Source organism: Cnephaeus nilssonii, assembly GCF_951640355.1.
Source record: "Cnephaeus nilssonii genome assembly, chromosome: 8".
In the NCBI taxonomy this organism is placed as follows: Eukaryota; Metazoa; Chordata; class Mammalia; order Chiroptera; family Vespertilionidae; genus Cnephaeus; species Cnephaeus nilssonii.
The window spans coordinates 85915825-85932859 of record NC_137079.1 but is presented as its reverse complement, the minus strand read 5'-3'; the positions used below and the strand labels follow the sequence as shown (position 1 = coordinate 85932859).

At 45.2% G+C, this 17035-nt stretch overlaps 1 protein-coding gene across 4 annotated transcripts in view; it reads right to left on the bottom strand.

Moving 5' to 3' along the window:
• Window positions 1-9667, bottom strand: part of SLC25A30 (solute carrier family 25 member 30) — a 35583-nt gene extending 25916 nt beyond the window's left edge. For all 4 annotated transcript variants that reach the window (XR_013813914.1, XR_013813915.1, XM_079779611.1 and 1 more), the window contains exons 1-2: window positions 9592-9667; window positions 1739-1857 (exon numbers count right to left, since the gene is read on the bottom strand). Coding sequence is in view for 2 of the 4 variants with exons in the window: in XM_079779611.1 (XP_079635737.1) it covers window positions 1739-1802 (64 nt within the window). In the remaining 2 variants the exon portion in view is untranslated. The remainder of the gene's footprint in view (window positions 1-1738; window positions 1858-9591) is intronic.
• Between the last annotated feature and the right edge of the window lie 7368 nt (window positions 9668-17035).

Sequence of the window (17035 nt, the reverse complement as noted above, 5' to 3'; positions counted from 1 at the left end):
GCAGAGAAGGTATGTCATGGCAAGGAAGGGCAGTTGTGGGCAATCAGGCCAGCAGCGGAGAGCAGTTGTGGGCAATCAGGCCAGCAGAGGAGGGCAGTTGGGGGTGATCAGGCTGGCAGGGGGGGGGTAGTTGGGGGCGATCGGGCCAGCAGGGGAGCAGTTAGGCATCAATCAGGCCGACAGGGGAGTGGTTAGGGGGCAATCAGGCAGGCAGGCAGGCATGCGGTTAGGAGCCAGTGGTCCCAGATTGTGAGAGGAATGTCCGACTGCTGGCCTGATCAATGTCTTTTATTCAGCTCGCTGATTTACAATATAACAGTTGAAGGTGTATGGTTTTATAACACATCATCTGTATATTGTATTGTGTGTAAAACGGCAGTCGGACATCCCCGGAGGGGTCCCAGATTGGAGAGGGTGCAGGCCGAGCTGAGGGATACCCCTCACCCCCGTGCATGAATTTCGTGCACTGGACCACTAATATATATATATTCATATCCATCCTGGGGTGAGGATTAAAATAATAAAAATAAAGAATATAAAACATAAGTTATTTTTTATATATGTGAAGGCTAAAATTGGGATTATGAATGAAGAGACAAATTCATTTTCAAAGCAGTTCTCACTCTATGTTCTATAGTCTAAAAGTAAATCTATTAGAGTAAAAAGTTTAATATAGTGCCTAACAGATAGTTCACCCAAACATGTGAAACTCATACTCAGTAAATGTGATGTATTACGTCAATGGGAGAGCCCACCCACACGAGCAGCTCAACCCCTGGGCACTGGTCCTCACTGGACCCTCAGGGGCAGCCTTCGTCCCAGAACAGCAGTGACTGAGCCCTGGAAGCAAATGAAGTGTCCAGCCTAGCACCAGGCACTCGGCAGCTGCTCAATCAATATTTGTTGACTGAATGCTTACAGCTCTTTTTTAAATTTGTCCAGCAGGTCTTCTGGCTTTTACCAGAAGGCCCCCCCCCCCAAAAAAAAAATTTGTTGATTGAATGATTCCAGGGAATAAACAGGCCCTGATGAGGACCTCAACTAATGTGAAGAAGTCACAAATAGGATCTGGATCATGTGCATATTCAGAAAGTGATGGCATAATGACAGAAAATTGAATCTGGCTCAGGAAGGCCTTGGAGCTCCACAAACTCCTTTTTTTTAATTATTATTGATTTCAGGGAGAAAGGGAGAAAAGGAGGGAAGGAGGGAGGGAGGGGTGCATCAATGATGAGAGAGAATCACCGATCAGCTGCCTCCTAAAGGCCCCACACAGGGGATCAAGCCCGCAACCTGGGCATGTGCCCTGACCAGGAATTGAACTATGATCTCCTGGTTCATAGGTCGACGCTCAACCACTGAGCCACGCCAGCCAGGCGCTCCTCAAACTTCTTTACAGCCAAATGTGTTAAGGGTGGGGGCAAAGTAGGAAAACATACAAGGAAAATAGGAACTGATGTAATTCAAAAATGATTCATAAAACTTCTGTTTGTTCAACAGGTTCAACTTTCTCCCCACTAAACTTTGAACTCTAAACTGCCAATAAGTTGCCAAAATGACTTTGTCTAAAAAAGCATACCAAAAGTAGGAAATTTTGAATTCTGAGTTTAATAGTCATAATCTCATATTCTATGCTTGAACTATATTCACATCAAACACCAATTGCAACCTTAGGTTTTAAAATCACCGTCACATACAGCGGGTGAATAGACCCGACTCCAGCCCATAGGCTCCTTACCACATTCAGCTGTGATGGAGGCCAACCCTCCATACACAAAGGGCTTCCAATTGAGGGCCGACATGCTCACTCCTGTCCCTTCTCTTTGATTCAAAGAACAGCCTCCAACAGGATCTTTCCTGGGAACAAATGGAAGATGTTTCAAAGTTGGAATTTCTCACATAGGCAGTTTCTTCTTTAAACTCATGTTTGATTTGGAGAGTGCTATCAGATGTTACCACTGAAACTCTCCTGCAACAATTCCCAACGAGTCTGTGATAGGAACCTTGCCTCAATAAGGCAAAGCACCTCTATCTATTAAACTCCAAATCAGCAACTACTATTCTCACTTTATCAGTTGCCTAATTCTCATTCAGGCCTTAAGTAACCCAATATACTGATATCTTGATATGTGTATATGTATTCAGTGTAGTATAATGGAGGCTATTTTCTGGGTAGTCTATTTTCTGTTCTTCAATATTTTCTATTTGTCACTGGCTTAGTGAGAAGTCCCTCAGGTGCACTGGAGGAGAAAAAAAGTGCTGCAGTTCAGTGTCACAAGGTAAAATGACAATTACTTAAAAGTACCAAAATATACTTCTAGTTTACACTGTCAGCTCTCTTCTCTTACCCATAGTATGTAATAGACGGGAGGCAGCTTGGTGTGAAGGGAAGAGGCAGATTCTGGGGTCAGAGCCTCACCACTTCCTTTCAAGGGAAGTTCCTGTTAACCTCTATGTTTTTTCTTCAGTAACAACAACATCATCATTATCACAGCAGCCAACAAAACCTATTAGGGGTAGAGCCATACTTTTATTCTCTAAATTAAGTAAAATATCTAGCTTTCAGACCTATTGTGGGGATTAAAATTTTTTTAAAAAAACTAGCACAAAAGACACTAAACAAACACTGACTTCCATCCTTTCCTATAATAGGTCCTGGTGCTCTGAGACATATATTCACATGCCTGTCACATTCATTATATGTTCTATAGTTTTATACAATGAAGTTGGCAAATATGGCCTCATGTCTATTAATCGGAAATACATGCAAGTTAACACACTTTTGTGTATATACTATCGAAAATCATTATTGCTGGTTTAAAATAAAACTACTTCTAGAGTCATTACTGGCAAGCAAGCCCAATGTTTCTACTTCGAATGTTTTGGGAATTTTCCAAGTCCACATTTCCCAGGAGAAGCCTACCATTAGTCACTATCGACAAGATTGTCAGTTCTCAACAAAGTCAAGTAGCTTCCTTAAACTAAGAGAAAACACAAGGAACCCAAAGGGGACCCTAAATAGATCTACCAATAGCTATTCTTCATTTATGGACATTAAGCAAATTCAGAATGGTTATAAATGAATTAGGCAGACGGCTTCCTAAGCATGGAACTAGAAAAGCATCATATGCTTTATGTATTTCAGTACTAAGAACAAGCCCCGTCTTTGAAAGTTCATCTCCCTATTATCCTTGAAACATTTAATAATATCTGTACTTAGCTATAGGAAGCGGTTATAGGGTTAAGCCTCGGACTGACCTGTGGCAGGATCACAAACAAGTTCGTTTGGAGGGCAGACCCCTCCCAGCATAATTAAGCCTAATCCTGTAACTGATCCCTAGATCTTTCCTGGGTAGCTAGTGGGCTGTGGGAGGGGCAGCAAGTGCTGCCAAAACAAGTGAAACTTACAAGAACATTGTTAATTGCCTTGTTTGTCCCTGAGTATAAATAAAGCCTCAGCTTTGCAGTCTGGATCTGTTCTGTGGCCTCAGCCAGGTACAGAAAGATCCACCCAGCCCCAGCTTTCAAATCTATCTCTCCTCTCTTTATTTCTAATATTTCTCAATCCCTGGCTGCCTCCACTTAGAACCAGTTCGTTCATCTCTCTTTCCTCGCGGGATGCGGAAAAGGGAGATCCCCGCCATGTTTGGCCCCCGCCGCATCAGGCCCCCGCACTTAGCCTTAATAAATTCATAACTAATATAATGATTAACACTAAGTTACAGACTGTCCAATAATTCATTTACTATCCAGTAGTACCCCATCAACAGAATGAGGATCTCAGGAACATTCCAACCATGTGTGTTGTTACAGAAAATCAGTGGGTTAAATATATTATGACCAATTCAGACGTTGGAATACTTATCACTTAAATTCCTGTTTTGAGTATTTAATCCTCAAAGATAACAATATAGTTCATTTTCTTTTTATATCCTATCCTATATACTAAAAGCCTAATATGCTAAGTGTCGGGTTGTCCGTTCAACCAATCAAAGCATAATATGCTAATGATATGCTAAGGCCATTCAACCACTCACTATGACGTGCACTGACCACCAGGGGGCAGAGAGTCAACCTGGTCAACCAGTCGCTATGACATGCACTGACCACCAGGGGCAGATGCTCCAACCAGTAGGTTAGCTTGCTGCTGGGGTCCAGCCAATTGGGACTGAGCGAGACGGGCCGGACATGCCCTAGAGCCCTCCCGCAGTCCCTCCCCAGCTGGCCAACCTCCTGCATCCCTCCCCGGCCCTGGTTGTGCACCAGTGGGGTCCCTCAGCCTGGCCTGTGCCCTCTCACAATCCAAGACCCCTCAGGGGATGTCAGAGAGCAGGTTTCGGCCTGATCCCACAGGCATAAAAGGCTAATATGCAAATCGACCAAACAGCAGAACTACCAGTCACTATGATGCGCACTGACCACTAGGGGGCAGGCACTCAATGCAAGAGCTGCCCCCTGGTGGTCAGTACACTCCCACAGGGGGAGCGCCGCTCAGTCAGCCAGGCTCACGGCTGGCGAGCACCGCGGCAGTGGCGGGAGCCCCTCCTGCCTCCGCAGAAGTGCTAAGGATGTTCGACTGAGGCTCCCGGACTGTGAGAGGGTGCAGGCTGGGCTGAGGGACCCCCCGGAGTGCACAAATTTTGTGCACCGAGCCTCTAGAGTGTGTGAGTGTGTGAGTGAGTGTGTGTGTGTGTGTGTGTGTGTGTGTGTGTGTTTTATTTTATTGATTTCAGAGAGGGAAAGGGAGAGGGGAGGGAAGAAGGGAGAGGGGGAGAGGAAGGAGGAGGGGGAGGGAGAGGGAGAGGGGAGAGGGAAGAGGGGGAGAGGGAGGAGGGGGAGAGGGAGGAGGGGGAGAGGGAGGAGGGGGAGGGGAAGGAGAGGGCGAGGGGGAGGGCGAGGGCATAATCAATGATGAGAATCATTGACAGGCCCCTACTGGGGACTGAGCCTGCAACCTGGGCATGTGCCCTTGACCAAAAGCGAACCTGGGACCCTTCAGTCCACAGGCTGACGCTGAGCCAAATCGGCTATAATTAGTTCATTATTTTTATTCATCTTATTAACGATTTTTTTCTACAATGAATATAGTATGTGTGTCTATGCCACTTATATGGACATAAACACACATATATACACAAAAGATACCCTCTAAAATGTCAGCAAAAATTTATGGGAAATGGGATTATACTAACTTCTAACTTAAAAACAAAACTTTTTTTTCTTTAAATATATTTTATTGATTTTTTACAGAGAGGAAGAGAGAGGGATAGAGAGTTAGAAACATCGATCAGCCGCCTCCTGCACACCCCCCACTGGGGATGTGCCCGCAACCAAGGTACATGCCCTTGACCGGAATCGAACCCGGGACCTTTGAGTCCGCAGGCTGACGCTCTATCCACTGAGCCAAACCGGTTTCGGCAAAAACAAAACATTTTTTAAAGGCAACTTTGTCATATGACCTCATGCCATCTACCTGATTAACTTCCTGGTTTCCTGCCACTACTTTTTGTTTTGCTAGTTTAGTTTTAATGAGATTTGGCTTCTGTTGATTTTTATATTAAGTTTTAGTTAGGTTACAACCCAGAGTTTCTGAGTTATTCTCATCTGTAAATAATTAGAGCTCAAATTGTTGTGGAGCTGCCTCCCCATGGTTTTAAATCACGTGGGATGGTGCACCCACCCATTAGTTCCTATTCAGATGTATCACCACAACAAACATGTCTTCCACAAATGATGTGCATCCCGAGTTAAACCGTAAGAAAATACTTCCTGTTCAATTACAATTTTTAAAAATTAGCTAGGAAGGGAGGGGGAAAACCTTTTGGGTTCTCCTTTCCTTTCTGAATGCTAAAACAGACTGGATCAATGAGCAGTTAAGACTACTGTGCTGGAGAACATATTTGCCAATGACATCACCGACAAGGGTTTAATCTCCAACATTTACAGGGAATTCATACAACTTAACAAAAGGAAGATAAACAATCCAATCAAAAAATGGGCAATGGACCTAAATAGGCACTTTTCGAAGGAGGACAGAAGGAAGGCTAAGAGACATGAAAACATGCTCAAAGTCACTAATCATCTGAGAGATGCAAATCAAAACAACAATGCGGTACCATCTCACACCTGTCAGAATGGCTATCATCAACAAATCAACAAACGACAAGTGTTGGCGAGGATGCGGAGAAAAAGGAACTCTTTTGTACTGCTGGTGGGAATGCAGACTGGTGCAGCCATTGTGGAGAACAGTATGGAGTTTCCTCAAAAAACTAAAAATGGAACTCCCATTTGACCCAGTGATCCCACTTCTAAGAATATATCCCAAGAAACTAGAAACACGAATCAGAAAGGATATATGCACCCCTATGTTCATAGCAGCACAATTCACAATAGCTAAGATTTGGAAACAGCCTAAGTGCCCATCAGCAGATTAGTGGATTAAAAAACCGTGGTACATCTACACAATGGAATACTACACTGCTGTAAAAAAAGGAGTTACCATTTGCAACAGCATGGATGGAACTGGAGAGCATTATGCTAAGTGAAATAAGCCAGTCAGAGAAAGAAAAATACCACATGATCTCACTCATTTGTGGAATATAATGAACAACATAAACTGATGAACAGGGACAGATCCAGAGACAGAGAAGCATCAATCAGACTGCCAGACCCCAGAGGGAAGATAGGGGAGGGTGGGGGAAAGGAGAGATCAACAAAAGGACATATATGCATGAATATAAGCCTAACCAATGGACATGAACACCAGGGGGGTGATGGCATGAATGGGGGGTGGGGAGGTTGGGTGATTAATGGAGGGATGAGGACACATATGTAATATCTTAATCAGTAAAGAAATTAAAAAAAAAAAAAAAGACTACTGTGCCCTGACTGGTTTGGCTCAGTGGATAGAGCGTCGGCCTGTGGACTGAAGGGTCCCGGGTTCGATTCCGGTCAAGGGCATGTACCTTGGTTGCAGGCACATCCCCAGTAGGGGGTGTGCAGGAGGCAGCTGATCGATGTTTCTCTCTCATGGATGTTTCTAACTCTCTATCCCTCTCCCTTCCTCTCTGTAAAAAATCAATAAAATATATATTTAAAAAAAAAAAAAAAAGACTACTGTGCTTTCCCAAGTTAATGTTTGTTAAGAAGAATTTGGCTTAAATAACAACCAGAGAACATCAGTAGTTAGTCAAACATCCAAACAAGAAAAGGTTCTAGCAAAGACTGGAATATTCAGTAAGCTCTACTGACCACAGCCAGCTGCAACAGGGCTTATCTTAGGCTGAAATCTCTGTTCGGTAAACAAAACCAATTCTTTGTCTTTGAGTTCTCTTTGGAGGGTTTCTTCCTCACACATATTCCTGAATTTCCCAGCATAATTGTTCGGGAAAATCACAATCCTAATGAAGTGCCATAAGTGACAGGCCAACACAATCAGAGAGACTGATGTGTCCTTAGCAATCACTAGTGTTTGGGCGCATCTCAGGGAAGGGATTACAACTTGGTAAAAATTCCGTGTCAGGTACAGATAGAGGTGGCTGTCGCTCACTTTCCCCTTTGCATTTCTCTTTAGGGACACCCTTTAGCCCGAGTTAACAGCCAGAGACCACTTCTCTTCACTGCCTTCTGAACACAATACTAACAACAGTAGATGCCATTATTGACTATTTGATATGTCAGGCATTGCTGTACGTTTTCCACTGAAAGGATTTTATGTAATTATCACAACTCGATGAAACAGGTATCATTAGACACATTTCACAATTGAAATAGTCTCAGAGAGGAAATGTGACTTTCCCTAGTCACACAACTACAAATCCTCAAACTAAGGTCTCCAAAAGAACGCATAAGCTTTCTTCTATTTACTACAAAGCCAATGCTATTTTCCAAAGGCTGTTTAAAAATATTGGCCAGTGGGAGGGGAGGGAATTCTGAATATTCAGAATAAATGTAATATTTTCTTGCAGGAGAAATATAAAACCATTTTTTTTAAGTGTTTCCTGGCTCTAGCCGGTTTGCTCAGTGGATAGAGCTTCAGCCTGTGGACTAAAGGGTCCCTGGTTCAATTCCTGCCAAGGGCACGTGCCCGGGTTGAGGACTCAATCCCCAGTAGGGGACTTGCAGGAGGCAGCGGATCAATGATTCTCTCTCATCATTGATGTTTCTATTTCTCTCTCCCACTCCCTAGCTCTCTAAAATAAAGAATATAAAATTCTAAAATATATATATATATATATAATTCTTTTAAAAAGTGTTTCCTGAGTGCAAATGTCTATACAAATTATGAATTCCAAAGGATTCTCCCCACACTTAAATATGCTGTTACATATCCTCTGAATTATGTTTTTTTCTTACTTAGCACTTATTTTTCTCCTCACCATATCTGTACAGTTGCAGAGAGGTAATTAAATACAGTAATTGCTACTGGGACTTCTGAAAGCTTCCCAAGTTTCTCTAACATTATTAATTCTGGATAAGTTTTTTCTATTTTATTTGTGTTCCCTTTTCATTCTGCAGTCCTAAATTGTAATCACAGTCTTGAAAGTTCAGTGCGTTTATAAACCTTTATTCCCCGTCTTGCATGAACTTTTCCTATTTCCCATTCTTTCTAAGGGCATAGGACGAAAAATAAGCTCATCACAGACTTATAAATGTGAGATTTGAAAGGAATGTTAGAAACTATCTCATTTGACTTCGGGTGGTGGGCACACAGTGCAATATACAGATCTTGTAACACAGAAACCCACACCTGAAACCTATGTGTTTCAGGTCATCCCGATTAAATAAAAAGAAAACTACATATCATTTCCCATGGGTTACCTGATCCCATGGCCACAAGACGTGGCAGCCACAAAGCAAAGACCACTTTTCTTTCCACTTTTCTCACTACTTGATGAGGATGAATCTAGAATGTGCTGGCAGTCGCAACACCGTTTTGCTATTCTTGCGCAGGAACAACAATGCTGATCCTGGCACCTGCTTTACATTAAATTACTTACACCTAGAAAGACGCTAAAACCCAGAGCTACCTTAATTAACTTCCCAAGCAAATTAAAATTAATTCGACCGGTCCTTGCGAACAGAAGCCACCCGGCCTGTCGCGGGGCAATCAGCGCAGCGCGCCCTTTCCCGGGGCAGAGGCCGCCGGTGCCGGCTGCGCTCCCCGAAGGAAGCACGAGTGGGAGGGACGCCGAGGCGGCGGAACACACCGCGGGGCCAGCGATGCTACGGCCCTCACACCGGGATCTCAGCGACGCGGGCACTGAAGTCACCCCACCCCGCCGAGCGACGAGGCGGGGAGCCGGCGCTCCGCACTCCCGGGGAACCCTCCCGACCGCGAGCGGCGGCAGCCAGAGCAGCGGGGCCGGACTCCTGAACCTCGCGCCCCACCGAACCGGACCTGCACGCGCACCGCAAGGCAGAGACAGCGCCGGCTCTCCGGAACCGCAGTCCCAGCCACAGCCACAGCCCCAGCCCCAGCCCCGAGCCCCGGCCGTCCCGAAGGGCAGCGCCGGCAGGTGCCGGGCGCCGCGGGAAAGGGGCCGGGCCGAGGAGGGGAGACCGAAGCCTGCGCTGCGGCCAGGAACTCACCAGCGGCGGCGGCCCGGCGCACCAGCCTCCCCAGGGCCTCACCAGGTGGCAGGAGCCAGCGGCTGCCCGGAAGCTGAAGGGAATGCGGCGGAGCACAGGGGGCGGCCCAGAAGCCCGCGCGCAGCCCTCCCGGCCCCGCCCACAGCCCCCCTTGGCTCCCATTGGCCGCTCTAGACACTGCCCCGCCCAGCCCCGCCCACCGGATCCAGCCCCAAGCTGCAGCGGGCGCCGCACCGGTCAGAGTGAGAACTGCGGGCGGCCAGACTGGGGCGCCTCTGGAGGCCTCTGAGCTCCGCCTGCGTGAAAAGAGGAACTTAGAGAATGTGGGGAGAGACAGGGAAAGCAAGCAGCCTTCTCAGGGTGCTGATTCCTTCTGTCCGCTGAACCTCCCAATCGAAAGTAGTAAACTTGCACTTTTTCTTGCGATCTGGTTCCTCTTCAGGTTGCATAAATCTTTCGCCTTTTTTTAAAAATAGTTGACATTTAATATCATATTAGTTTCAGATGGTTAGACATGTGTATAACTTATGAAATGATCCCCCATAAGTCTAGTACCCACCTGACACAGTGCAGTTATTACAATATTATTCACTAAGTCCTTATGCTGTACTTTACATTCTCGTGACTATATTGTAACTACCAATCTGTACTTTTTTCATCTTTATTGTTGAGAATATTCCACATGGCCCCCTTCCTTCCTCCCATTGCCCCCCTCCACCTGGTTCCCACCCCACACCAGGCATTCACACCCTATTGTCTGTGTCCATAGGTGATGTTAATCTCGTCCTGCAACCCCCTCCACCCTTCCCTCTGAGATTCCTCAGTCTGTTCCATGTTTCCATACTTCTGATTCCATTTTATTTATCAGTTTATTTTGTTCATTAGATTTCTTGTTCTTTATTTTTATTTTTACTTTTGAAATATATTTTATTGATTTTTTACAGAGAGGAAGGGAGAGGGATAGAGCGTTAGAAACATCAATGAGAGAGAAACATCCATCATCTGCCTCCTGCACACTCCCCACTGGGGATGTGCCCAAAACCAAGGTACATGCCCTTGACCGGAATCGAACCTGGGACCCTTGAGTCCGCAGGCCGACGCTCTATCCACTGAGCCAAACCGGTTAGGGCTATTTTTATTTTTAGATTCAATTGTTGATAGATATGTATTTATTGCCATTTTATTGTTCATATTTTCTTCTTCTTCTCCTTCTCCTCCTCTCCCCCGCCTTCTCCTCCTCCTCCTTTTTTTTTTCTTCTTCTTCTTCTCATTCTTCTTCTTCTTCTCATTCTTCCTCTTCTTCAAGAATATCCTTCAACATTTCATGAAATACTGGTTTGGCGGTGATAAACTCCATTAGCTTTTTCTTGTTAGTGAAGCTCTTTATCTAACCTTCAATTCTAAATGATAGCTTTGTTGGGTAGAGTAATCTTGGTTGTAGGTTCTTGCTATTCATCACTTTGAATATTTCTTGCCACTCCCTTCTGGCCTGCAAAGTTTCTGTTGAGAAATCAGCTGACAGTCCTATCAACGCTCCCTTGTACATAGGCAACTAGCTGCTTTTCTCTTGCTGCTTTTAAGATTATCTCTTTGTCTTTTGCCCTTGGCATTTTAATTATGATGTGTCTTGGTGTGGGTCTCTTTGAGTTCCTCTTGTTTGGGACTCTCTGCACTTCCTGGACTTGTAAGTCTATTTCTTTCGCCAGGTAGAGAAACTTTTCTATCATAATTTCTTCAAATAGGTTTTCAATATCTTGCTCTCTCTCTTCTCTTCTGGCACCCCCATAATGTGAATGTTGGTGGGCTTGAAGTTGTCCCAGAGGCTCCTTACACCAAGCGTGTCAAACTCAAAGGCTAAGAAAGGTGTAAGTTTATGTGGGCCATTAAAAAACAAAAGCTTCAATTTTCATAGAAACGTGGGTTTATTTCAATAGAGACACACTGAATACAAAGGGTTGAAATAAATGAATAACATTAACATAAAGTAATAGAACATTTGAATAAAAATTAATATTTTTCTTAAACATTAACTTACCAGACACTAAATAACTGCACAAATTAATAAGTGTAACACAAATAAACCTATTTTTCTTGTTCTCTGAAAGCGAAATATTTCCTGTTGTGTACACCAAACAAGTCAGTACAAGGGTGATGACATGGCAATTTGGCGGCTAAAATATTCACTGCTATATTAGTGGAGAGAAACGGTGTGCCTGCGTGTAAGGCGTGTAAGGGAAATGAATGCAACACGATTATAGTAATCAGTCATTAGCGAACGTTGTAGTTCATTATTAATAATTATGTATAACAGGATATTGTAAAAATTAAGTTACAAAATTTTTTAATAATAAATCTTTATTGTTCAGATTATTACAATTGTTCCTCTTTTTTCCCCCCATAGCTCCCCTCCACCAGGTTCCCACCCCGCCCTCTGTCCTTACCCCCCCAACCCCACTGTCCTCATCCATAGGTGTACGATTTTTGTCCAGTCTCTTCCCGCACCCCCCACACCCCTTTCCCCCCGAGAATTGTCAGTCCACTCCCTTTCCATGGCCCTGATTCTGTTACATTCACCAGTTTGTTCTGTTCATCAGATTTTTTATTCATTTGATTTTTAGATTCACTTGTTGATAGATATGTACTGTATTTTCTGGCATATAAGAAGACTGGGCGCCGAAACCGGTTTGGCTCAGTGGATAGAGCGTCGGCCTGCAGACTCAAGGGTCCCAGGTTCGATTCCGGTCAAGGGCATGTACCTTGGTTGCGGGCACATCCCCAGTAGGGGGTGTGCAAGAGGCAGCTGATCGATGTTTCTCTCTCATCGGTGTTTCTAACTCTCTATCCCTCTCTCTTCCTCTCTGTAAAAAAATCAATAAAATATGTTTAAAAAAATCAATGGAAAAATATCCTCAGGTGAGGATTAACAAAGCACACACACACACACACACACACACACACACACACACACAATTATATAGTAAAAAAAAAAAAAAGAAGACTAGGCATATAAGACGACCCCCAACTTTTCCAGTTAAAATATAGAGTTTGGGATATACCCACCCTATAAGATGACACCCGACTTTTGAGAAGATTTTCCTGGGTTAAAAAGTCGTCTTATATGCCGGAAAATACGGTATTTGTTGTTCATAATTTTTTTTCTCATTTTTTATTAAGGTATTATATGTGTACATATCTTACCATTGCCCCCACCCCCACCCCACTCCCAAACATGCCCTCAACCCCAAAGTTTTGTGTCCATTGTTTATGCTTATATGTATGCATACAAGTCCTTTGGTTGATCGCTTATCTCCCCCATGTTTTTCATAATTTTTATCTTTACCTTTTTCTTCTTCTTCCTCTTCTTAAAGAATACCTCTCAGCATTTCATATAATACTGGTTTGGCGGTGATGAACTCCTTTAGCTTTTTCTTATCTGTGAAGCTCTTTATCTGACCTTCAATTCTGAATGATAGCTTTGCTGGGTAGAGTAATCTTGGTTGTAGGTTCTTGCTATTCATCACTTTGAATATTTCTTGCCACTCCCTTCTGGCCTGCATAGTTTCTGTTGAGAAATCAGCTGACAATTGTATGGGTGCTCCCTTGTACATAACTAACTGTTTTTCTCTTGCTACTTTTAAGATTCTCTCTTTGTCTTTTGCTCTTGGCATTTTAATTATGATGTGTCTTGGTGTGGTCCTCTTTGGATTCCTTTTGTTTGGGGCTCTGTGCACTTCCTGGACTTGTAAGTCTATTTCTTTCACCAGGTGGGGGAAGTTTTCTATCATTATTTCTTCAAATAGGTTTTCAGTATCTTGCTCTCTCTCTTCTTCTGGCACCCCCATAATTCGGATGTTGGTACGCTTGAAGTTGTCCCAGAGGCTCCTTACACTATCTTCATATTTTTGGATTCTTTTTTCTTTTGGCTTTTCCGGTTGGTTGTTTTTTGCTTCTTTGTATTTCAAATCTTTGACTTGATTCTTGCATTCCTCCAGTTTGCTGTTGGATCTCTGTATATTATTTTTTTATTTCAGTCAGTGTATGCTTAATTTCTAGTTGGTCTTTTTTCATATCCTCGAGGGTCTCACTAAATTTATCGGCCTTTTCTAGAAAATTCTTTAAAAACCTTATAACCGTGGTTTTGAACTCTATATCCAGTCATTTGCTTTCCTCCATTTCTTTCATTTGTGACCTGATTCTTTGTCTTTGCATTTTGGCTGCTTCCCTGAGTTGATAGAGTGGCTTTGTGTGCTAGGTGTTCTATAGGGCCCAGTGGCTCAGGCTCCCCATTTACCTGAAGTGGACACTCTTGGTGCACCCCTTTGTGGGCTGTGTGCATAGTCTTATTGTAGTTAAGCCTTGATTGTTGTTGGTATCACTGGGAGGAATTGACCTCCAGGCCAATTGGCTGTGAGGATCAGCTGTGTCTACAATGGGAGAACTTCTGTGCTGGAGACACCCTTATGAGACAAGACTTGCTTCAGTGGGGCTTTGGTGCTCACTGAGTCTCCCCCCTGAGTGTGTCGCTTATGGATCTGAGGAGTTGTAATCTGAATGGTCCCACTCTGACCCCTGGTTACACTGGCTCTTGGATCTCCAAGGAGGTGCTAATTTAGCCTCTGCCTGAGGCCACCCAGCAGGAGCTGGAGAGATCTGCAGATTCCTCTTCTTTGTTTGGGTTTTGGAGGTGCCCAGATGAGGCCCAGCTGTGAAGCAATGCAAGCTGCTGTGGGGCCTTGGGCCTTCTTTTGGATGTTCTGGGTCTCACTGACTCAGCTGCAGTTTGTTAGGTAAGTTTAGAGTTCAAAGGACCAGGCCATTCATATGCAAAAGCCTCTGCACTCAACTTGGATGGGGCGGAGTCTCAGGGCAGAGCAAACAGCAATGGCTTCCCGTCAGCCCTGCCCTAAGAGTCCCCTGGGTCTCAGTCTCCCGTGGTAATCGCTGCAAGCACCGCTGAGAGAAAGCCGCCCTTGAGTTCCGTCTGCTTCCAGACAGTCCAGTTTCTCCCCGTATGTCTGGGTCCCCAGAGTCTTGCCCGGGACTGGAGTTCAGAGCAATCGGGAGCTTTTGTCTCCCTCCCGATTGAGAAAGCCAGCTGCGTACTCAGTTGCCAGCTCTCTCCGCGTGCGCACCTCTGTACCTCTACCTTCCGCAGCTCCCGTGAGTCTCAGTGTGCTTGTCTCTTTCCTTATAGTTGTAGAATTTCCACTCAGCCAGCCTTCCTGTGGTTCTGGATGATGTCCGTTTTGTCTTTTAGTTGTAGTTTTTTTTTGTTTTTGTTTTTTTTTTTTTAATATATTTTATTGATTTTTTACAGAGAGGAAGAGAGAGGGATAGAGAGTTAGAAACATCGATGAGAGAGAAACATCGATCAGCTGCCTCTTGCACACCGCCTACTGGGGATGTGCCCGCAACCAAGGTACATGCCCTTGACCGGAATCGAACCTGGGACCCTTGAGTCTGCAGGCCGACGCTCTATCCACTGAGCCAAACCGGTTTCGGCTAGTTGTAGTTTTGAAATTGTTGTGCGAGGCTGTAGTTCAGGTGTTTACCTATGCCACCATCTTGGTTTCTCTCAAGTTACAAAATTTTTATTACAACGTTTCTTATATACCGTCATATTGGCTGGGCCTCAAAAATATTCGTTGTGGGCTGCATGCAGCCCACAGGCCATGAATTTGACATGTTTGCCTTACACTATCTTCATATTTTTGGATTCTTTTTTCTTTCTGTTCTCCTGATTGGGTATTTTTTGCTTCCTCATATTCCAATTGTTGATTTGATTCTCGGAATCTTCTACTGTACTATTGAATTCCTGTAAATTATTCTTTATTTCAGGTAGTGCGTGGCTAATTTCTAACTGGTCCTTTTTCATGTCTTTGACATTATCATTAAGACTAGAAGCCCGTTGCACGAAGTTTCGTGCAATAGACTTTCCTTCACTTGGCTGCCAGCACCAGTTTTCCACCAGCACCAGTTTTCCTCTGGCCACCCGCGGATCGGAGTGCCTCCAGCCAGCGCGATTGGCCACCTGGCGCCATTTCCTCTGGCCACCTGCTGATCGGAGCGCCTCCCAAAAAGGCTGGAGGCGGGACTCGGGGTGGCCAATGGCGCTGGCTGGAGGCGCTCCGATTGGCAGGTGGCCAGAGGAAAACTGGTGCTGGTGGAAAACTGATGCCGGCAGCTACGCAATCGGCCACCCCGAGTTCCGCCACCAGCGCCTTCTGCCAGCCCCATGGGTCCTCCTGCGGCCCCATGGGTCCTCCTGCAGCGCTGGCCATTTAGGCCGGTGAGAGGTGCGGGGGGCGGGGACTCCGCCCCCCGCTCCTCCTGCCAGCCAATCAGCCACCCTGAGTCCCGCCCCCCGCGCCTCCAGCCGGCCTAATCGTGGGCGTAGCGGAGTGATGCAATTTGCATATTACCTTTTTATTATGTAGGATTCTTGAAAGTCTCACTAAGTCCCTTGAAGCTTTCATTCAGATCCTTGAGTAACCTTATAACCATTATTTTGAACTCTATATCCAGTAGTAGTTTACTTGCTTCCAGTTCTTTCATTTGTGACATGTTTCTTTGTCAACACATTTTGGTTGCTTCCCTGTGTTTGTTTCTATGTATTAGGTAGAGCTGCTATGTGTACTGGAATTGGTAAAGTGGCCTTGTGCAGTAGGTGTCCTGTAGGGCCCAGTGGCTCAGCCTCCCCAGTCACCTGAGCAGGACACTCTAGGTGTGCCCCTGTGTGGGCTGTGTACACAGTCTTGTTGTAGTTGAGCCTTGATTGCTGTTGGCATCACTGGGAGGAGTTGACCTCCAGCCAATTGGCTGTGAGGACCAGCTGCAACTACAGTGGAAGAGCTGCTGTGCAGGAGATGCCCCTATGGAGCAGAACTTGCTTCGTGGAGCTTTGATGCTCACTGAGTCTGCCCCTTGAGTGTGTCACTGGTGGATGTGTAGAGTTGTAATCTGACATGGTCTGAAGCTGTCCACCAGATGCACTGGCTCTGGGGCCTCCCGGGAGGTGCAAAGTCAGCCACTGTGTAGGGCCACCTGGCAGGAGCTACAGAGAGATCTGCAGATGGCTGCTACTTGTATTGGGCTAGGAAGTGCCCATGCAAGGCCCAGCTTTGAAGCAAGGCAAGCTGGTGCTAGTGCCAGGTCTTAGGCCCTGTATTAATAGATTTGGGGCACGCTGATGCCAGCTATTGCTTGTTTGAGAGATTAAGCAAAGTCTGAGGCCTGAGCCAGGACAGGTCATTCACATGGAAAAGTTGCTGCAAACAGCTTGAGTAGGGCTGCAAATTGGATGGGGTGGGGTCTCAGGGAATCAACAGGATGGAGTGAACAGTGTGGGCCAGATTGATGGAGACTCATATATGGCTGCCAGTCAGCTCTGTGATGGGGGAGGTCCCAGCACAGGAACAATAACCCCTGTGAGCACCCTCCCGCC